This window comes from Piliocolobus tephrosceles, chromosome 10, assembly GCF_002776525.5.
Source record: "Piliocolobus tephrosceles isolate RC106 chromosome 10, ASM277652v3, whole genome shotgun sequence".
NCBI lineage: Eukaryota > Metazoa > Chordata > Mammalia > Primates > Cercopithecidae > Piliocolobus > Piliocolobus tephrosceles.
The window spans coordinates 62,972,067-62,995,976 of NC_045443.1; the positions used below are offsets into that span (position 1 = coordinate 62,972,067).

A 23,910-nucleotide genomic window follows, 5' to 3' on the forward strand; every position below is an offset into this window, starting at 1 on the left:
TGCAAGGAATGCAGGTGAGATGGTTCAGCTGATAAACTCCCGGCCTTGGAAATTAAACTCAACACAAGACTTATTCATACTAGTCGAAGATCACAGTTTGCAAGCTGTGCTGTACAGGCTAGAAATGGGTTTCTTAGAGAGTAGTATAGGTAAGATAGAAAGTATAATACTGCCTAAGCTCCCATTTCTTACTTTGAATGTCCTTTGTAAAGATATCCTATATAATGTTGCACAGAAACTGTGCAGTTTCTCAAGTCAGTTTTCATCCTTCCATTTTTGACACATAGATACAAACTTAATTGTGGTATGTACATCTGAGACAGTAATCAACCATTCCCCCTGAAAGAAAAAAAAAAGAATTTTATTTTTATTTTTGAGACAGTGTCTAGCTCTGTCGCCCAGGCAGAAGTGCAGTGGCATGATCACGGCTCACTGCAGCCTTGACTTCCCAGGCTCTGATGATCCTCCCTTCTCAGCCTCCCAAGTAGCTGGGACTACAGGCATGTGCCACCATACCCAGCTAATTTTTTGTTTTTTTTTTTTTTTTTTTTTGGTAGTGATGGGGCTTTACCATGTTGCCCAGGCTGGTCTCGAATTCCTGGGCTCAAGCAATTCACCCACCTTGGCCCCCCAAAGTGCTGGGATTACAGGTGTGAGACACCATGCCTGGCAATAAAGCGCTTTTAACCGAAATATATCAAATTCAAAACAAACTATATATAAAGTTTTGTTTTCTTCTAAACTTCATATTTAGTATGTCCATGGTTGGAAAAAAGAGAACAAGAGCATTTACCAAGTAAGCAAAAGTGAGTTATGACATTTTTTTCATGAAACTTTTCTAGGTAGGAATAAACATTACTTTACACCTTGATTTGCATGAACACAAAACTCTACCATAATCTAGATGCCATACTTCTGAAATTTGAAAGAACAAAAACAAAAGTAGTAAACACTTTAGGTGACTGTTGTTTTAAATGTCTATATTAAGCATATATGTACATATATATTTATGCATGTGTGGATGTGTGTTTATACATATATTCTATGTATATCTCCTTGGGTGGGAACAGGGAGCAAAAGTCTAAGCATATCTCCACAGGGCTTTATGTTCTTTTCAGTCTGGTATCTTTTAACTTAAAAACAACTCGATGAATAGAAATCATAAAAACCATCCTTACAACAGCATTAAAGTGCTATTCTATTCTGTAGCATTCCAAGTGAATTATTGCTGTGCTGTCAAAGAAAACAAAAACATTTGGGAAGGACTGTTTATTTTACAGTGGTTGACCAAAAGTATGCAAGTGGTTATAAAAAAATGTAGACAGCTAACGATGGGAGGTGCCACTTGCACATTCTGAAATCCATTCACAAACCTTTGACACTAACTGTTGATCACTGGAGATAATATTAGAAGCAAAGCATTTTCCACAGGGAAAATCCTAGCACTATGAAAGCATTTCAGGTCAAAGTAAGTAAATAAAACCTCTATCCCTCATCCTGTATCACTGGCATCTCCTCACTCACAGAACCTAATGGCATGATTGTTTCTTCCCAAGAAGAGCAAGAAAACTTTGCAAAAATATTTCTGTCAGAGGTTATGGCAATGAGGGATTTTTGTGCCGTGAAGCATGTGTTGTCCTTTGTATTTAAAGATTAAAATAAAAACTGCTGTTGACAATGTTAATAGATGCTTTCATTAAACAAATATTTCATTTTGAGCTATATGTGAAATTAGAGACATCAAACGCAGTCCCTGTATATTAAAGATAATAAAATGTATACTTAGGGAAGATAAATGACTTAAGGTTACACAGCAGGTGGCATGAAAGGATGAATTAGAAGTACTAGTTCAGTGTTTGTATTTGTATGTTTTGCCTCAGAATCAGACAATATACAGTTAAGACCTCATCAATATCTCCTGGTAAATGCTTATTTAATGTTTAAGAATTTTCATTGGTGGAGAGATTCTTATTCCAGGAGTCTAGGTCTTGGGGTTTAGGTTTCTTTTACTTAAAAAAACAAAAAGATTCCTCTGATAAGTGAGGATCCATTTAACTTTCTGGTGGATCATTCGGTAACTTTCGAGAAATGAGAATAATCATAACTAGCTCTATTTATCCTTAGCATGGGGTGAAAGATATGGAAAGTTCCTTGATACGACTGGCATGATTCTATCCCATAAAACCACTCGTAAATATCAGTTGAAATAATGCCTGTAGGGAAAAATTTCAAATGTCCTTTCTGTCAATGCAGAAATGCCAGTGCAGCTTGTTTTCTGGGTGGTATGTAAGTTGTAGACAGGCACCACATTGTAGACATACTATGGTGGTGCGGTGAATTGACAGGCAGTTTACCACCATTTCCATGTATTAGATTATGTGTACCTCTGGCTGTCCTGAGCCTTTGCCCCCAGAGTGGAGATAGTGAAAGAGAAGGAGAGAGGGACAAGAACTCCTCGCATCTGTGCCCCTACCTCAGCAGCTCCTCCTCCTTGTCTCTGAGGGTCTCCAGAGTTCGAGAGTTTGGTGTCATGTTGGCCCAAGAGACTGTTGTCCTTTTGACAGCTCGGCTGTTTGTGTCTCCAGAATGAAACAGAATCAAAATTTTTTCAGATGTAGCATCTGCCTTCCCTCCAACATCCTTGGGTTAATCACGTGCTTGCTGGCCAGGATATGTAAATAAGACTTGGCTAAAAACCCCTTAAAGGATTATGAAGCAATCTTGCTTAATAGTAGCAGAACAAAACAAAACAAAAAACCACTCCAACAAATCCTCCTGTGTGCTACCAAGTAATGGAAAGATCCAGTTATGACTGGAACTGTCCTGGCCTGAGTATTGTCCTAGACCCAGAGGGAGTGAAAGAGGGAGGGAGGAAGGGAGAAGGGGGGGGGGAAGAGAGAGAGAGATGAGAGGAGGAGAGAAATTGCTGAAGGAGAGCTTCTTCACTCACTGACTCCGCACACATTCCCTCCCAGTGGTTGCTAATGAAGAGCCCGTGCTGCTGAAGGAAGCCTGTTGATCCCGGAACTGGCCTTGCGCGCATGTGGTGGGATGACAGACACATTCCCTTCCTTGAACTGCACTCTTTTCCTTTGCACTCAGAGATGGCCCGAGAGAGCCCCGGGTAGGTCCCGGAGTATGTTCCATGCTGCATAAGACACGGAGAGATTCCAATTGCGGAGGTTCCTCCGTAGCCTTTGCAGCTGAACGTCTCCATCTCCTGTCCCTGGGCGGTCAGTCGCTGGCATGGCTCTGTGGAGTTTTACCTCCCAGTTGTCTATCACCAAAGCTGTCCACCCTGTCTGGAGGGGAATGAGCGTGGAAACCCCTGGCGGCTGTACTGACAAAAGCAACCTTAGTCAATGACAGAGCTGGGCAGGCGGCGAGGTCCTGCGGGCTGGCCTTTCTGCTGCTCGTAGGAGGATCATGTGCTGCTATTTCGGAGGCTCCTGCCAGTTGGCCCCTGCCCACCTTTTCTGTTCATACTGAAGCAGCCAGGAACTGAGAGAAAGAGGAAGCCTCGGCTGTGCTCCGGGCTGCGCTGCCAGGGTTGCGTCTGTAGTAGGTCCAGCAGCAAAAACAAAACAGGGCAGAGCCCAGGGAGGCCCCAGTCAGAGCAGCTGAGTGTGGAAACAAAGCAGCCCGCCCGCCCTGGGAAGCTGCCGCAGGCTGTGGAAGGCAACTTCTGGAGAGGCTGCATCCTCTTCAAGCCGGGAAACTGAGTCCCAGAGGACATGTGACATATCTGAGCAGTGACCGAGCCAGGAGTAGAAATGTCTCCTGAGGGCCTGTCCCCACTGCTGTTTGGTTTTAATTGCTCAGCTTTTAACAATGTAACCCTGGACAAGTGACTTACTCTCCCCAGCCTCCATCTCATCTGTAAAATGGGGATGAGAAAATACCGCTAAGGGTTGTTGTGACAATTACATGAGAAAGTATAAACAAAGCATGTGGCACAGTGCTCGGCCACTTAATGGGCCCTCAGTAAGTGTTGTCTAATTATGTGAACCAGAACTTGAGATGGAAGTGAAGTAGAAAAGATAGGGAGTTGTTCATAAATGCCTGATCTGCTAGGGAAATATTTTTTAAAGCAAGGCTACTTTTCACAAGGAGGGGTAGGCACACTTGAATTAAGATCAGATTGATTATATATTTTTGTTCAGCTTTGATGCTGAAACGTCTAATCAAATGGCAGACTGTGCCCCACTTCCAGGAAGAGCTCAACTCCAACTAGGAGGAAGCAGGTAATGTGAGCCGTGGCATCTTCGCCGTTTAGATTTCCCGAATCTTTGTTTATCTTCTTTGTCTGAACCTTCCCAAAAGAGTTTAAAATATTCAACTTCAAAGTTACATTCTGATGGAAAACACTTCCTAAGAGACTGAAGGCTTGCTCTAGGAGGTGAAAGAAGAGGAGAGGTGATGGATCACACCACATTTGTGGAAACGTTAATGCTATGTGATCGTGCCTCCTTAGACCCAGATAGATGCAAAGGATAAGGAACTCAGTTTATAAACTAACAACAGATACTCCGGAAGTGCTTTGCAGCCTGTTCTGACACTAACTGGTTGTGATTCACTTGTTAAAGATAAGGATAACAACAGCAATACCATTTCTTGAGCCCTTACTGTGTGTCTGGTATTGTGCAAAGTACTCTCTCTATATTACCTCAGTTTCCACAACTTTATGAAATATTTCTTCCTTTTGTGATGAGGAAAGTGAGACTTAGAGAGAAGTTAAATAACTTGTTCAAGATCACTCAGTTAATAAATGCTCCTATGCACTTAATCACTGTGCTATGTCCTGCTTACCCCTTAATGTTAACCTTAATCCTAACTTGAATTTAGGTTAATGTCTATGCACTGCTGTTTTTTTCACCTGCAAATCAAGGGCTGTACTTACAGTTTTGCTAAGGCCACTTCTTTGAAAATTGTAAATATTTCCAGAAAGAGGCATAGTTTACAACAAACTTATTGCTTTCCAAATAAATTCTTCCCTGTTAAAATCAATGTACCAGTTGCAATTTTCATACCTATGTATTGTTTAAGATAGAGAGTTCAGGACAGAATTGAAAACTGGGAAAAATAATCTCGTGGTTTTTTTTGTTTGTTAGAGACGTAGTCTCCCTCTGTCGCCCAGGCTGGAGTTCGGTGGCCCAATCTCAGCTCACCGCAACCTCCAACCTCCCAGGTTCAAGCAATTCTCTCGCCTCAGCCTCCCAGGTAACTGGGATTACAAGCGCGCACGGCCACGCCCAGCTAATTTTTGTGTTTTTAGTAGAGATGAGGTTTTACCATGATGGCCAGGTTGATCTCGAACTCCTGACCTCAAGTGATCCAGCCACCTCGGCCTCCCAAAATGCTGGGATTACCGGTGTGAGCCACGTATTTTTGATATACAGATTGAATATCCCTAATTTGAAAACCTGAAATCTGAAATGTTCCAACATCCAAAACTTTTTGAGCAGTTACATGATATTTGAATGAATTGCTCATAGGAACATTTTGGATTTCAGATTTCCAGATTAGAGATGTTGAACAGGTAAGTGTAAGACAAATATTCCAAAATCCGAAGAAAATCAGAAATGCAAAGCAGTTCTGGTCTCAAGCATTTCAGACACTCAGCCTGTCTTTGCACGCTCATGGCTGTTGGGAAAAGTTAACACATTCACCAAATTGTGCTTGGCCAATTGATAATGACTAATCAATATTAATGCACAAGTATATCTACTGTTGCTGTCAAGGGCAAAATTTAAACTTTACTTGCACTAGTCTTTATCTCTAAGGAAACTTGTACATTTCTGCGTGTAATTTGGTATCCTCAAGGTAAAAACTCCAAATAGTCAGCATTATTTACTGAGTGAAATTTCTCTATGAAGACTTTTCATATCCTAATGGAATTATGCTTCTAAATTCTCAATATTTATTAGTATCATTGAAATTTTGTGAATTAGACTCATCTAGATTAATATGTACTAGAATCGTTACCTGTATGAACTTGGACAAGTTTCCTAATCTATCTGGGCCTTAGTTGCCTCAGCTGCAAATTGGGAATGAAAATGGTATCATCATATTATAATGGCTGTTGAGACTGTTAAATGAGTTAATTATGTAAAGTGCTTCAAATTGCGGCTGGCACATAGTAAGTGCTATATGTGTTAATTAATTGTACTAATCACTTGTGACTTCCAATTGATTCTATTTTAATTGATATATTCTATAATATAATTTGCTTCCTTTGTCTCCCTTTCATGTATACAAATTAAATTTGCATAGAAAGTCTTCTAAGAAATTTTCATTCTTCTACTTCACCCTCTCTTTAGCTCTGTAGTAAGTAATTTCTAACTGTTTATTTATTCCTTAGAACTTCATCTAGAGAAGCTTTTGATATTAAGCTGTGACATATAATGGATGAAATTACAGTCATTGAATTTATTTTCTCTGAATTACTGATTATTTTAGGTAGAATTTATATTCCTTTTTTTTTTCTGGTGCCCAAGTCTTAGAGAAACATGTTTTCAGCCCTGATCATGATAAATAGTGGGTTTTTTAAATGACATCACGAGATACATATTTCTCAGATACAAAGGATTGTTGTTATGTTCTTTTGGCCAGAAGACACTCGTCTTCCTGGGAAATGTAGCCACAAAATGCTGGGTTTGAGTTTTATTAATATCCTTGTAGATGAAAAACAAAATGTTTCCCCTCTAAGTTTTTGTTCTTTTCCATTTGGCAAACCCGGTGATTTGCCACATGAGCCAATGTGTGTCTCATTTGCTTATTTTCTTGCGCACTAGCAGCCCTGGTGATAGCATCTGGAATGTGTGCAGTTCCTGGGAACAAATAGCATGTTGGAAAATGGTTGACTTGGTGGCAGCAGGATTGCTCATGCACCTGACAGCACATGCCACGTATCTCAAGCCATTTGCCTTTTGTAAAAGTGATTTTAAGATAGGCTGCCTCTCCCCAAATTTTTGTCCAAATAATAATAACAACAATGATAAGAAAAGATTTTTGTGACCAGTGAATTTAATTTGAGAGTCAGATTTTCAAACTTATTTTGATATTTGAGCTGATGATATCAACTATGCCATGAAATTTTGTTTTGTTTTGAGGCAAATTACTCGGTTAAACGGGGAGGAACCCTCAGTTCTGGGAATTGCCCACTCCTTTCTTGGAAGACACATGAATAATCCACCCTCTTGTTTAGCATATAATCAAGAAATAACTTTAAGTATCGTTAGTCCAGCAGCCCAAGCTGCTGCTCTGCCTGTGGAGTAGCCCTTCTTTTATTCCTTTACTTTCCTAATAAACTTGCTTTCACTTACAAAAAAAATTACTAGGTTAAACGAAATCAAGAAAAAGATCAGACTTTGAAAGCTTGGGTTACATATATATTATATATGTTGCTTTATTTTCACCATTCTTAAAAACTGTTCATTGACTAAATGATACACAGATTTAAGAGTTTAGGAGACTGAATGGAATTTAGACCGGACTGTTCTTAAACTGCTTTCAAGCTCACATTTCACTTAAGAGTAGGGACTCCCTGTCACCCTTAGTCCCTGTTTCCTCCTTTTCTTTTGATTCATCATTCTTGCAGGGAATTACTGAGAAGGACATGAGCTAAAAGACAACACAGAGGTATTCGAGGAAGGAGGTGTGAATCCAACCAGGCCAGACCATTGAGTTCCGGAGAAATTTCCAGACAAAGCTTCTCAACCCACCAGCCAAGACCCAACCCACAGCAGTCACTTTCACTGTCTTATCTTGAACATACTTTTGCTTTTTGAAGGCACAGTCTATAGAATTCCACATTTTCTGTCTTATTCATTGCCTTCCTCAGTTTCCCTTAATAAGTAAGCAAGACTTGAACTACAGGTTATGAAATTCTTGAGATTAATGACTGAGCTAATTTAGAAAGAAATGCCTGTTCTTCATGGCCCAAAAATGTAGAAAGCCAATTACCTAACTCTACTTGGCAATTTAAATGATGCCTTTTCTATAAAGAGTTCATTACACAAACGCTGACCTCCCCTCCTCATAAAATGGATGATATTTTAGTGAGGCATTTCAAAGACGAAAAAGTCTGATGACTTGGCCTAAGTCTAGTTCAATGAAGGCAATGAAAACTTACCTTGGCTATTCTTTTTTGAGTTGGCATTCCAATGAGTCACCGTATGGAAGAGGATTAAGAAAAATGTTTTATACTTAGGCCAGGCACAATGCTTCATGCCTGTAATCCCAGCACTTTAGGAGGCTGAGGTGGGTGGATCACCTGAGGTCAGGAGTTCAAAACCAGCCTGGCAACATGGCAAAACCCCATCTCTACCAAAAATACAAAAATTAGCCTGGTGTGGTAGCATGTACCTGTAATCCCAGTACTTTGGGAGGCTGAGGCCAATGGATCACTTGAGGTCATGAGTTCGAGACCAGCCTGGCCAACATAGTGAAACTCCATCTCTACTAAAAATATACAAAAATTAGCCGGGCATGGTGGCGCGAGTCTGTAGTCTCAGCAACTCGGGAGGCTGAGGCAGGAAAATCACTTGAACCCAGGAGGCAGAGGTTGCAGTGAGCCGAGATCGCGCCATTGCACTCCATCTCAAAAAAAAAAAAAAAAAAAATTTGCAGTTAGGATTTGTAAAATCCTAAACATCTTAAAGAACAATAGTTAAATCTTACCTTCTATAATTAAAATAATAAAGTATTAAGGATTCTTTGGAGTTGCGTCATTAGGAGCTTTATAGTAAGATACCTTACTAACCGATATTAGCCTGCCACAGGTAAATTAGAAAAAAAAAAAAAAGCAATGACAACAACAACATTTGAGTTTGTTAATCTAATTGCCCCTTCCTTGCCATCACTCCAAGGCATTAATGTGTCTTTAGATGACTCCATTAAGTTTTCTATTAGAATTTCCTCTCTCTCATACACACACACACACACACACACACACACATACATCCTCCTAGCCATTGGTGTTTCTGAGATTACGAATCCTCTTTCCATGGTGGTTTGGGAACATAGGATATAGTTCATGAGTTGGGGAGACACAAATATGTTCTGAAAAAGAAACTTTCAAACCTACTGGGCATGGTGGCTCACGCCTGTAATCCCAGCACTTTTGGAGGCTAAGGCAGGTGGATCACTTGAGGTCAGGAGTTTGAGACCAGCCTGGCCAACATGGTGAAACCCTGCCTCTACTAAAAATACAAAAGTTAGCCAGATGCGGTGGTGTGCGCCTGTAATCCCAGCTACTCGGGAGGCTGAGGCACGAGAATTGCTTGAAACCAGGAGGTGGAGGTGGCAACTAGCCAAGACATCACCACTGCACTCCAGCCTGGGCGGCAGAGTGAGACTCAGTCTCAAAAAAAAAAAAAAAAAAAGAAAGAAAGAAAGAAAAGAAAAGAAAAGAAACTTTCAAATAAAACCATCTTTGACTAATAGACTCATTCATCCAATAGGAATAGAATGCCCATGGTGTGCTAACTCTTATGACAATGATGACATAGGGACCCAGGGACTACCCTCCCATTAGAGATGCACCATGCTCAGCCCATCTAACTTCGAGCCTGCACTTTCCACCAATAATCAGCTGCCTTCTGTGCCCACACTAGGAGTAAGGATATATGCTTGATACCTTGTTTTATTATACTGTTGAATTTCATCATCACCCTACTCTTATCCACAAAAATATCCAAAGTATTAAATGTTTTTTAAAAGAAATATTAGTTGTGCCCATTTTAATCTCCTAAACTTTATGACCTTTGTCCAGTCAGTGTTCAACTAGACATTTAAGATTGCTTTCATTTGGCTTTTGGTAAGACTCATTTTTGGAATTAATACAGGATCACTATTTGTTCTCCTCAAGTCCCAGAAAAGAAAAAGAGGTTTCTTCCTACAAATCAAACTTCAGCATACCACGAGCTGCCAGTGTTATTTGCCATTTGTTCCTTATCTTTTCCAACAAAGTGACCTTAGCACTGAACCAGGAATGCTTAGATGTAGATGTGCGCAGAGGACCCTTTTAGTTAATATATAGTAAATACATAGCTAATTGGTAAATATGCCTATATATATATATATACCCACAGATTTTTAATAAGTGAATATTATAGAGAGTTGCCATTCCAAGAATGCTCACTGAAAACACAGTACACAAGGCCAACAAGGAATAAGATAGAATATTCCAGCTTGGCAGAGTGGTGAGTGAATTGGGCTCTGACTTTAAAGAGGTAGGTAGGTGAGGAGTTGTTGACAAACCTTAGTTTGAAAGTGGTTTATGTCATGGGAAAGTACGTATCAGGGCTGTTGTGAGGATTATCTTATTTCTTTCTCACAGTAAGTAACTCAGTGAGGTAGACACTGTTATCATCCTTATTTCACTGATGAACAAACCAAGGCACAATGAGGTAAAGTCATCTGCTGCAGGACTCAACCGCTGATGAAGAGCCAGGCAGGGCAGACTGGCTTCAGAATTGTACTGTTTCGCTTCCTATTTCTCCCTACATCCTAGCCCCACTCACATGGAAATCAGTCTGAAAAGTTCTTCTGTATTATTCTGTAAAGACGATCCAGGCCGGGCGTGGCGGCTCACGCCTGTAATCCCAGCACTTTGGGAGACTGAGACGAGCGGATCACGAGGTCAGGAGATCGAGATCATCCTGGTTAACATGGTGAAACTCCGTCTCTACTAAACATACAAAAAAAAAAAAAAAATTAGCCGGGCGTGGCGGCGGGCGCCTGTAGTCCCAGCTACACCGGAGGCTGAGGCAGGAGAATGACGTGAACCCGGGAGGCAGAGCTTGCAGTGAGCCGCCATCGCGCCACTGCACTCCAGCCTGGGTGACAGAGTGAGACTCCGTCTCAAAAAAAAAAAAAAAAGACAATCCAGGCCGTCTTCCTCCTAATTCTTACCCACTTGTATTTCTTCTATAATTGCTACAAAAATGGTCCTACATAACAACATTGTCAACTCACAGAGTACCAAAATAGCAAAGAACCTTACAAATTCCTCTGGGCTAATTTTATCAGCAAAACACTAAGCAAAATGAGAGTTGCCCAAGTCCTGAAAATCATTATGCCACAAAGTTAGTGGTTACCAAGTTCAGCCCACTATTTAAGTATAGCCATTTAAATAGGCCACTATTTAAAACATTGCATTATCCCCATATACTCAACTCAACAAGACAGAGACCATGTTTTATGTCTCTTTGCATGTCCAGCCCTTACCACAGCACCTGCAACATATTCCTCAACAATTTATGCTTGTTAGATGAATGATGGACTGAATAAATTAACAGGTCTTAGCTTTTAGTTTTTTAAAAATTAAAAATTGTGCTTAATCTTTCATTAATATATTCTTGTGATTTGATCAATGTAAAGAAGAGCAAGATCATCATCTAATATTATCCTGAATACTATTTAATATATTTCTATAATGTTGCCTAAGGTATATACCTTTTGTTTTGTTGTTTTGGAAGCTGTATTACACAGTTGACTCAAGCAAGCTGTATATGCCATGAAAATCAGCATTGTTCTCCCTCACAACCCTCACACACACCTACCCAGCTTTCAGATAGACCTGAACTCCATGAAGTAGAAGTCCTTCTTGGGTTAAGCTGAGATTGAGAGGACTATTTTACTGCTTCTTCAGTATATTCTTTTTTTTTTTAGATGGAGTCTCACTCTGTCACCCAGGCTGAAGTGCAGTGGCACAATCTCGGCTCACGGCAACCTCCGCCTCCTGGTTCAAGCGATTCTCCTGCCTTAGCCTGCTGAGTAGCTGGGATCCCAGGCACACATCACCATACCTGGTTGTTTTTGTATTTTTTGTAGAGACAGGGTTTCACCATGTCACCTTGTCGGCCAGGCTAATCTCGGTCTCCTGACCTCAAGTGATCTGCCTGCCTCGGCCTCCCAAAGTGCTGGGATTATAGACGTGAGCAATAGCTCCCAGCCCACTTCTTCAATATATTCTTTTTTTTTTTTTTTGAGACGGAGTCTTGCTCTGTCGCCCGGGCTGGAGTGCAGTGGCCGGTTCTCAGCTCACTGCAAGCTCCACCTCCCGGGTTTACGCCATTCTCCTGCCTCAGCCTCCCGAGTGGCTGGGACTACAGGCACCCGCCACCTCTCCCGGCTAGTTTTTTTGTATTTTTTTAGTAGAGACGAGGTTTCACCGTGTTAGCCAGGATGGTCTCGATCTCCTGACCTCGTGATCCGCCCGTCTCGGCCTCCCAAAGTGCTGGGATTACAGGCTTGAGCCACTGCGCCCGGCCTTCTTCAATATATTCTTATAGGTGAATTGAGCCTTCCATTTCTTCCTTTACCTCCTCTTCCATCGATTGGAACCAGTTGACTTTTTAATGTAAAGTATAGAAACTCAGCCGCTCTAACCCTGTTTTGATTCCAAACCCTTGTACCTACCAGGCCATTTAGGAAGACTGGGATAAATAAGCATTGTAACTCCAGGGAGCTTTCTGGTTTCATGATCCATTTCTGCTTCTTAGGGGCCAGAGAGTGCTGGCTTACAGGAGACTCAGCCAGAAAACTGGCAAGTCGATTAATCTGTAGTTAACCACAGCAATAAATGAACACAAAGGAAATGCAGATGTAAGTAGGGGATAAACTTTGAGTGGTTCCATCAGTAGTGATTCATGATGTTGAACTACAATAATATTTTCCTCCACACACTCTCCCAGTTCCCATTGTGACCCTGGAGCAGCATTTGGGAAGACAGTTAGGCTTGGGGGTGGGTTCTGTGGTCATGGCTGTGAAAGATTGGTCCTACGGCTATTAATCTGGCTGACAAATGTTTCATCAACATGTATTGTTGAAAGTGACATGATGCACAGTGCTAGTTAAGAGAGTCGCGTAAATATTAAAATGCCCAAGATGGGAGAAGAGCAGTTTTCCCGGCTTCTCCAAGTTTGATCTGCAGAATCAGAAGTGGCAGAATAGAGAGAGAAGAGACAGGACACTAGCTTGGGTTCCAGCCCCAACTCTGCTGCCCTGTGCTGCGTGGCTGCAGCAAGTGACTTATCTAATAACTGTGGGTCTCAGTTTCCTCACTCATAGTACTAGTGATCGTTTCTCAGGAGTATTAAATAAGATCATGAGTTTAAAGAGCCTAGTCCCGTGCCCAGCACAACGGAGGCTACCCTCCAAAGGTCAATCCTTCTTTCTGTGTGTTTCATCCTTTCTTGGCAGCCTGTTTGCTGCATCTCTTAGCTGACTTTTGTCCCTTCCTGCTCACTTAGTCAATTCAGAGATTACAGTTTGTACAATAATGCGCTGCCTTGTCCTCTCACTGGTGAATCTGGACCAGAATGCTCTGCCTCTGCGCCGACGCTCACTCTGATGGTCTTGGCTGGAGGACAGAGGCTGCTGGCAAAAACCTAAGAGGGAACATACCGTGGTAGCAGCATGAAAGAATTTGGCAAGGAGGTGCTCGTCACATGATTGTGATTCATACTGTACTCTCAAAATGTGGCAGGAGGGCTAGGAGAGACTTTTAATGCCAGCACACAGAGCAGAGACACTCATTTTCAAACATCACATTCTTTTTATAGTACATGCATGCCTCACAGGGAAAATATTGAACTTGGCCTGCCAGCACCACGAGAGTCGTCCCAACTGTGATTTTATTGCTTGAGTCACTCCCTGAATCAGATACTGGCTGCATGGAGGAAGTCTTCTATTAGGGATGCTTTGAAATTGTGTTTTTAATTAATTAACACCAACTCTGGGCAGATTTTTCATTTACTCTTAGCAGACTCTTTTTTTTTTTTTCTTTTCTTTTCTTTTCTTGCCTGAAACTTGTTAGACATTTTTGTAAGGTCTCAGTTGGATCACTTTTAAGCATCTTGGTGAAAGAGTCATCTGTGTTGGGTCAAAGCAAAGGGACCCTTCAAAGTATAGTTTGTCATCTCTGAGCAAATCTGATCCATGGGAACGGGGTCGTCAGGAAGAGTCCCTAAAAGTCTGGCATAACACTTTTTGATGCCTTCAGCCGTCCTCAATCCATTCATCCTGTTGTTAAAACTTAAAACTAGAGCTGGCCAGCTGTTGAGAAAAGTCCTCAGTTTTATTTCAACCAAATGGTGCTGCCTCCTGGGGCTGGAAGGGGGCTGACTTCAAGCACAATTAGAAATGTGTAGCTCTTTCAAGCGGCGGAAACCTACAAAATGGCCTTGATTCACAGAGCCCCTCTGGCTCAAAGACTCTCTGCTTCCCGTGTGTCATAAATCTGTATCTGCATCAAAAAGTGTAAAGACGGCAGTGTATGGAAGTCCCTCTTCCTCTGTGAGTGTGTCTATGACAGATTTATACTGATGGCTACACTGCACCCCGGTCACAGGCTCCTATTATAGTCATGCCCCACTGACTCAGCCCCCATTTCCTGTGGAAGGGGAGACAAGGTCCTGCATGAAGGAGGGTGAAATTACAGCTCAACTCTCTAATTGCTGTTAGTACAGGAGGACCTTTAAGGGTTGCAGCAAGACCCATTTTGTTCATAGCAACATCTACTGTCTCCTCACCCCTGTGTGGTCACAGCTAAAACCTAAGGCATTTAGTTTAATGACAAGATCTGCCATGACAGGGTACTCCAGAATTCAACAAGACCAAATGGATACATGCAAAAAGAACAAACCACCTCATTTGTTTAGTTTGTGTTTCTTCAAAGTGGTTTTCTTTTTCTTCCTGAGGGTCCAAGTTTCAAATGTGAAAATTTTTTAAGGTAGCATTGAATCTACCTCTCTATTAGTATTTGCAAATGGATGCAGAACAGGACTGGTTTTTGAAACCATCTCCTTGTTGGAGATTTTCCATCCTTCGAGAACATTGTAGGGTTTCAGAGGTAGTGGCTGATGAGAACCCTCTTGTGTTCGACTGCCACCTTCAAGGTTTAGAGTGGTCCTGCATTTCAGGGGGTGAATCGCTACTGGTAAAGCGGTCAAAATGAGCTTTATTCCAAGAGTTAAGCAACTAAGGTGCAAAGTGTAATTCGTCTAATTTTGGGAGATAAGGATGGAAACTGAAGGATGTTAGGATAGTTTGAATCCTCTAAGAGGAAAAAAAGGCAAAACTGCTGTTTCACTTTCCCATTGTATTTAGAGTAGAGCCTTCACATGGGTAGTTGTTCCTTCTCCTGTTTGGTATGACTCAGAGCACTTGAAAATGTCACTGGCTGAAGAAGAGTGTTTGTGACGATATTTGTTAATTCAATTTTTTTTTTTTAGACTGTAGTACTATAAAGAAATGACACATAGAGGGGAGTAAAAACTTGTCTAGCTAACAATTGGTATTATGCTTTTGAGTGCACAGTTCTGATTAAATTATATACATTTCTTCCGTTGGCCAACTTATCGTGAGCCTGGTTGTGTGCCTCTGGTGTTTGTATGATATCCACCGCATTTTTTTTCTATCATGTTAAGGATTCTGTCTTAAATAGAAAATCAGATTGCAATTTGAAAAAACTTAGTTTTAAAACTCTACCATCTGCTAGATTTGTGAAAGAGGATCTAGTAAATGAAAATTGTGTGTGTATGTGTGTGGTTTATTTTATAGGCACTGCATATTTCTTTGATGATCTATTTTCCAAGCTCATTCTTATCTTTTAGAAGATGTTTCAAGGATTTATGCATCTGGCAGGATTTCAGAGAACTCTACAGTGGTGGAGAAGTACACTTCATTTATAGGGAATCCTGAATCAGGGTCATTCAGAGCATTTATTTTGTTTTGTGCTTAAATTTATTTCTGCTCTGGACATTTCTTTCAAATGGATCATTTTTACATTGGCAAATCTAAGCATTTTATTCATAAGAACTGTAATAATAAAGCTTTTCCAGTCCAGACATAGAAGGAAATTTGCAAAATGCATCAGGAAAGTATGGCAATTGTTTTTCAAGCCATCGTGTATTTGAGAAAGTAATTGCATTCATTAGTGTTTGCAAAACTGTACATTTAATGGTGCAAAAGTAAAGTTGACTTCTCCCTTTTGGTGTACAGATGTATGAAGTTTATGGAAGTACACCCCAAGGTAGAGACTTATTGGAGTAACTCTTAGAAAGGGCAAAGTTGGCCATAAACAGTGATGCAATAACCCCACAATTAGGTATGCTCAATTATTTGGAAGGGAAGTCTGGGAGAAGTGTTTTATATGATTACATGGACAAATAAGAAGTGAGTGTGGAAAAGCACGGTCCAAAGGTTTGCATTTGTTGTGTATACCCCAAATAGCATCCTAATACAGCTTTATAATGTAAATCCACCGATACCAGTAAAATGACATTTAAAACAAATTGTAAAATGAACAACATTTGCAAAGCAATAAAGACACCACCTTTGCAACCACTTTACGACAGTTTTGAAAAATGTTAGTGAATAGCTCTCCAAAGATGCAAATAAATAATATTTTATTAGATTTCAGACTAGGAGAAAGGGGAGGAAAACCTTCAACTAGAATTACATGATTATTGCTTTGCTCCTCCCTCAACCCAGCAAACATTAAAATGGAACATAAAGCAAGTCTATAACAAGATTTATGAGGAAAGGTATTACACTTAGGGGCACATTGTGCAGAAAAGTCATTAAAATTGTTTGGGCCTTAAGAAGGGGAAAAAAAACCCTTTTGAGAAAAATGAGAAACTCAGATGTATCAAAATGCCTTCCTTATGATTACCTAAGGCTTTAGGTTTTTAAAAGCCATTGTACCTAAAGGTTCTGATTCATTCTCTATTGTGGCAGCTTTTTCCTACCAGACAAAACTGAAAGATTTTGTTTTTCTGGGAAACATACTTAAAGAGGTATAGTAGACCTGGCATTCCTTTTGCATGCTCTGGTAGACCCCGGCTCTTGTATAATAAAAACAATGTAGGCATGTTATATTTGCCATATGTTAGTTAGGGGGTTTCAGCGCACAAATACCTCCTTGTGCATAGAAGTAGATGAAAGCAAAGCTTACTGATGTCTAAGGTCCCTGTGCCTTAACTTACCTTCTTTATCCTACTTAGTCTGCCTAGCAGACTTTTTTTTGGTTGGTTGTATGCATATTTGGATAATGGTGATAGCTCAGCTTATTCTTTATGCTTTGTTCCGCTCTGAGGACGGCTAGTACACTCGATTCAGTAGTATATGCTTTCTGATTTCCTTGCCTAATGTTTCTGTGTTATGCGAAATCTCAGTTTATTCTGTCAGTAAAGTTGAGGAGAGTAAGTGAGGAGTGTGTGTGCATGTGTGTGTTTTCTTATCTGTAAAGTTTTAACTCTGGCTTACTGTTTAACCAGGAAACTCAGCAGGACAAAGGAGATCTAAATAAAACTATATTCCTGTTGAGAATCTCCAAGGTTATGCAATACTATAAAATGGTGGTTTGAGTAGAAGTTCTGTAGTTCATCCTTATCAGAGTAATGGTTTTGGGGGTTTTTGAAAAGGAATGTTTCAAGGAGGTCTTTGAAAACCATTTTCTTCAAATGTTCATTGCATCTGAGATTCCATTTTTGTCCCTTTATTTGCTCCAGAATACCGCCCAACTGCCAACAAAGAAGGGCCTGTGCTCCCAGGAATTTTCTGCATTCCTCTCTGGAGTAGGCATTTTTCTCAGCTACAAAGGCCCTTTGGCGAATTCCCTCTAATCATTGGATTTGCCCTGGGCTCTGATAGGTGCCATTCATGGACTTGGTCTGCTGTTTGATGGGGCTGAGGCATTAATGGGATCTTTTCATGATAAACAAAACCGGGTAACATTACCAGAGGGATCACAAAGCTGCTGTTGTGGGGGGAGTGTGGTGCTTTCTCTCTCTTTCTCTCTCTCTCTCTGCTTTTTCCTTCTTCCTCCTCTTCTCCTTGTTCTTTTTATAAATGCACATTTGTGTGCGTGTGCAGCATGGCCATTTCTAGAAGCAGATCTTCTGACCTTTGCTGCTACTCGTAAGTCAATGGCCAATGGCAAAGCCTTTGTTGAACATAAGATGATTCTATAAACTGATCTGATCTACAGTAGCTTCACAGCCTGCGGGGAGGTCTGTGTTTTCTTAATTGATTAAACATTGGAAGAACACTGCATGAAGAATCTGATTTTGAGATCTTTCTGGTAGTTGAGATGAATGAGTCTGTGGGAATAAACACTTATCACAATAATTTGACTTCATGTGGCTGCTGTGGTGGTATATCCCTGACTGTGTTATCAATGCCAGACTGAATGGGGTAACTCCAGTCACTGTTGTTGTATCCTACTTGCTTCTAAAAAGAATGCAAAAATTAGTTGAAACCTGATTCCTGCAATAGTGAAGAAGTGAAATTAGAATTATTTTAGGTGACGAACACTATCTTTTTTTAATTTTTATTTTTGTGGGTATGTAGGTGTACATATTTGTGGTGAGAGAGGTTTTGATGCAGGCATACAATGCTTAATAATCACATCGGAGTAAATGAGGTATTCATCACCTCAAGCATTTATCCTTTGTGTTGCAAACAATTCCATTATACTCTTAGTTATTTTTTAATGTACACTTAAATTATTATTGACAATAGTCACCCTGTTGCATAAGACTGTTTTTTGATGAAAAGAAACTGACAGTACAAACTAGAGAACTTGCAATCATATTAACGACATTATTTTTAAGTTTCTGAAAAAATTAAGGAAAAAGTTTCTTATTTTAAATGGAAATCTCTGTGAAGTAATTTGGGAATAGGTAGAACATTAGGCATCCTGATAGAGGTAATTCTACTTACTTACCATGTGTTTTCTTATGTTCCATCTGAATACTGGGGCTCAGGCAAAAGGACAAAAAGGAGTGGTCAGGGATAGCACAGAGTGAGCAAGCGTGCAGAGCAGTGACTTAAAAGTCAAAAGGAATGTTAGGTTAAGGGAGGGTGGGTGAAAAGCAATGCTTATTGTTTCTCCTAAAGCAATAAGAAAGGCCAAGCGCTGTGGCTCACGCCTGTAATCCCAGCACTTTGGGAGGCCAAGGCGGGCAGATCACCTGAGGTCAGGAGTTTGAGACCACCCTGGCCAAAGTGGTAAAACCTTGTCTCTACTAAAATTATAAAAATTAGCTGGGCATGGTGGCACGCCCCTGTTGTAATCCCAACTACCTGAGAGGCTGAGGCAGGAGAAATCACTTGAACTCAGAATGTGGAGGTCGAGATCGCACCATTGCACCACCAGCCTGGGTGACAAGAGCAAAACTCCATCTCAAAAAAAAAAAAAAAAAAAAAGTTAAATGATTCATCCATCGGAAGGGATAGCACAGTGCCCTCGTGTTTCCACCAGCCAATTCTTCATTTTAATTTTGACATGGCTTCCGGGCTAAGTGTAGGTATTTTAATATGAGTTACGGCCTCCAGCTAAATAACAAACAGGACACCAGGCTTCTGTCTAGCCAAGGTTTCGTGATGCTATTTAACAGTCCCCAAATCCCTACCTCAGTACATTTTAAAATATCCAAGTGCTGTAAGTCGGATGGGAAAAAGTTTGACAGCTAGTCAAAGAGGAGAGAAAATCATTCCCTTTGGTAGAGCAGCACTTTATTCATTTTTTTTCAGGTTTTGATTTTTGATTAATGTTTTTTGTTATCATCTGTTCAGTATAACATATTGTAAATCATAAACTCAGGGTTCAGATCTTTCAATGACTTTTGCAACTTGAAAGGTGGAGCTTCCCAGCCTCAATGGAAATCTGCAGTGGCTAGTGTTCCCTGCGGGGCCCCATTACCCAGTCCTGGAAAGGTGCTAACGGGGCATCGTTTTTTTTTTTTCCCATGAAGAAAATATCATGCATTTTAAAATATCGGTGTTATCTGATATTCACATGTTTCATATATATGGTTATAGTACATATTCAACAGCCCTTTTAAGGCCTTAAATATCCTTTATATCTACTAAAATCTTGGTGGTAGCCACTCTACAATGAACTCTGCTATGTCTAGCACTTGATTCACATTATCCTTAATCCTCCTAGCCTCCCTGCCAAATCATGTTACGATTATTCCCATTTTAAAGATGAGGAAACTGGGGCTCAGGGAGATTCTAGTGTTATAAGACAATGGAGTCAGTTTCCAGTGATGCCTGGCAAGTGACACTGGCTGTGTTCATCCTATTTTGCCTTCTCTTCGGTTTGTAACTCGTGTTTCTGAACAGATGAAAACTGAAAAGTTTAGTCGAATATCCGAATGTTACCAAATATCCTTATATTTTGTAGCTTGTAGTTTATGACACATTTGGGAGCAAGTTCTTTCCAATGTTTATTTATTCTCTATAGTACCTACATTTAACTTTTTTCCCCCATAATGACTTCCGATCCTACTTCTCCCTGATTCAGTATTCACTCCATTACTTCACTGGCTCTCTTACTTATTATCTGTCACAGGACGCACACGCTTTGGAAAAATCTGCCTTGTGATATGATAATTGCAGGATGTTTTCTGAATTGCAGAAGGCTGGAGTAGAGGGGGATGAGGGTTTGAATCAAGTTTATCTCTGGATGAGAGGAACTCTGGCCTGGGAAAGGAACTGGAAACATTCTGGCCAGCTTTCTGAATGCTGGCTAAGGAAAAGCCTAACTCACTCTAGACTGCTCTGCATTCTAGACATTTTACCATGGTCTGTGCCCTTTAGGATCTTATATTCTGAGGAAGAAAGTGATATTTCCCGGGTCGTGTTATTTCTATGAAGAGAATTGAAGCTCTTTTAACTCTGGATAGTTTTTATTTTAATTTACATATATCCCACTGCATCTTAGGAAAGCTGATATTTTTAGTTCGAAACTACTGGATCACATTTTACCTGCCAGCACTTTTGCCACCTAAGTAGTTTCCTGACACTTGGGGTTTCTCTACTACTCAAGTTAGACACTGAGACAACTATGCAGGGAATTTAAGCGAATAATAAAATCAAAAGAGGAAGGAAACCTTTCATCTCAATCATCTGAATATTTTGTGGTTTTAAAATCTTTACAGGATAGGGTAATATTTTAATACTTATAATGACTTCATTATTTTAGATTATCTTGTATATGTAATTTACATTACTTTTCTAACTGCTGTAAGCAAATTAGGTCATGTTTACTCTGTAGTCAGTGAAAACGATTTGTTCAAATTGAGGTCTCCTTGGATTATTTCAGTCATAACTACCTCTCCATTAGAGAGAAACGCCACTAATGATCAGCTTCTCTGCATTCTCTAGGAGGGCCTTAACGCACTCTAAATTTGTACATGAAGATTTTGTTATGAAAACACTACATCTTACAGGACTAAATGGCATGCTACTATTCCAAGAAGCTTGTTTTTAGTTTTACTTCTCCCCTGGACTCCTTTTCAGGGTGTTTTCAAGCAAGGTAGAATCTGTTCCTAGGTCACGGCATAGCTGAATGCCAGAGAGCAGAACTTAACCAGACCCAAATCTTGAACCTGGTTCAGGTAGAAACCAGACAAGTGTCATTAACTTTTCCTCTTAGTAGCCACAGCAAGCTCACAGCAGCCTCTAGCCAAGGACCAAGTGTATCAAAGGGGACTGACCAGCACTGTGGACTGCAGTGAATACATAGAGCGGGGTATGGAGACCACAGGGACAATTTTATTTTTTCCTGTTCTCCAAAAGACCACTAAGAACAAAATGAGCCCAATTTTTGTAGTAGAAGCCCTGGTAATTACTGAACACTCACTCAATTCAGTTAATAAAGCCAGATATACCCAAACTGGCCATTGTTTTTAAGGGAGATTTTGTTTGTGTGCTGGAGGCAGGTTGGAGCCAACTGTTACATTTTTAGGAAGTTTGGGAGCTGGTTGTTAAACATAGCCATTACTAAAAATTAACATATATACATGTATAATTAAATAAATTATGTTTAAAAACAGTCAACGTGTAAAGCTCATCATTTCCAAGTTATTCTTCTGGACTTTACTATTATTTATGCTCTTGATGGTATTTATGTTTATTGTATCTATGTGGAGAAATACTACATAATGGTGTGCCACCTCCCATTTCTTTCCAGCTCTGTGTTTAGTGATGACACGTTAGCAGCTGAAATTGACCATGGTAGGAGCATTTACACTACAGAAATTGGCAAATGCTACAAATAGGACTTGACACATTGTTTTGATGATTGTCTAGACTTTAAAAAATTATTAAGGACATTTTAATAATGCAGGTTAAACTTAATAAAGTGTTATATCTCCAGCCTTTACATTATAAATAGCATAAAACATTTAAGGAAATATTCCTTGGGTATTCAAAAACTATCATCCAGTTTAGCAAAGAAGTCACTCACATTATTGATGAATAAGTAAAGCTCTGACTTCACTGTTTCACTTTGGTTTTACTTACTGATGTAAAGAAAAATATCAACCAATGTTCATGTTGAAACTGCACTTATTTGTTAATGACATGAGCTATTTCTTTGCTGAAATGAATAGTCACCAAGCATTTGTTTGTTGTCTGATTTTGTGACACAGTTTTTGGTAATAGAATTACAAAAACTGATACTGAATTTTGCAAGAAATAGCAAGTGAAACAAGTTACAGGTGTATGGAATTTAAAAACAGAGTATTACATGTTTTATTATCAATTGTCAATTGTTTACTAAACATTCCTTAAATCACAAATTTTATAATAAACTTATGAATATGTATATATGCACACATTATTTTTTCTCCCAAAGATCCTGACATTAAACATTTACTAGGTAATGGAAGACAATGGATGCCTTATGACGTAAATTCAGAAATCCCCCACAATTTTCTGTTGAGTCCTATTTTTAGATCCTTGTTAATTTGAAGGACACAAGCAGAACTTTTCAAACAAAATAAAACACACACACACACACGCCTAAGAAACATGATCTCCACCAGCTTAATATTCTGAAGTATGTGAAAACGAAGTCTTTTATGTGAGAACTATAGAAATGTTTTTCAAATATAGTAAAAATGGATGGTGTTGTTTAACTTACTTTATAAAAACTTTCCTGAGTTTATTCTCTGAGAAACAACTATGTAGAAAACTTTGTCCTGGGCTCTACACCGATTTAAGGAGGACTTGGTGCCTGTTCCCCAGGTTGAGCTTAAATGTTTGCTCTAATATGGATCATCCTACTTTTAAGAGTTTTTTTTCATTCCAAATAAATAGATAAAGAGCCATTCTAAGTTTCTTAAGAGAATCGACATGAATTTGTGAAGACCATTGATCATCTTAATTTGTCTTCCATAGATAGTAATAAACAAACAATATCGAACACCTGTTATATGCTAGATTCTATACCAGGCACATTCCTCAAAACTAATCTTTTGAAAATCTCTGTGAGCTCAGTTATAATATCTTCATTGTACACAAAAATGAGACATTATACTGGTAATCAATGATGAAGATGAGATTTGAGTTCAGGTTTTTCTAACTCAAAAATTCTGTGTCTTTTCTGAAAAAATCTTTTACCCCAAGAGCCCTTGAAAAAGAAAACAATCAAAAATTATATTCCTTTAAATTACTGAACACACACTGAGCCTGGGGAAATGCTTTCATCAAGTGTGAGAATAAAACTAAGTGACAGCTGGATGGCCAGATCCATTTTCTGCAGTAGATAGCAGAGTCTGAGAAAACAGCTGCCCAGAAATGAGGAAATGGAACAGACAGTATGTTTTGGTATCTTTTTACGTTCAGAAGAAAGTAGAGAACCATATTCTGATGTCTTTAGTCATCTCTGATACAAGCAAATTTTTGACCTGCTGATACTACAGGATTTAATTGTGAAATTCACGCTGTGGCCTAAGATAATTCCAACTTCCTCACTCTCCTCTTGTCCCATACAAAATATCAGTGTGCTACTTACCAGTACTAATTCAAAATTTTGTATCTAAATTTTGTAGAGTGAGATAGTTATATAAACCAAGTAGTAGTATTAGAAGGAAAATAAAGCAA

At 39.7% G+C, this 23,910-nt stretch overlaps 1 protein-coding gene across 5 annotated transcripts in view; it reads left to right on the forward strand.

Annotated features, from left to right (window-relative positions):
- HMGA2 (high mobility group AT-hook 2) overlaps positions 1 to 23,910 on the forward strand; it is a 141,270-nt gene that overhangs the window by 54,164 nt on the left and 63,196 nt on the right. Inside the window, exon 4 of one of the 5 annotated variants that reach the window (XM_023225135.1) lies at positions 2,976 to 3,359. The exons of the other annotated variants lie outside the window; for them this stretch is intronic. Within the exon in view, the coding sequence (XP_023080903.1) occupies positions 2,976 to 3,005 (30 nt within the window). The 3' untranslated portion in view covers positions 3,006 to 3,359. Of the gene's footprint in view, positions 1 to 2,975; positions 3,360 to 23,910 lie in introns of those variants that run through there. 5 annotated transcript variants of the gene reach the window in all.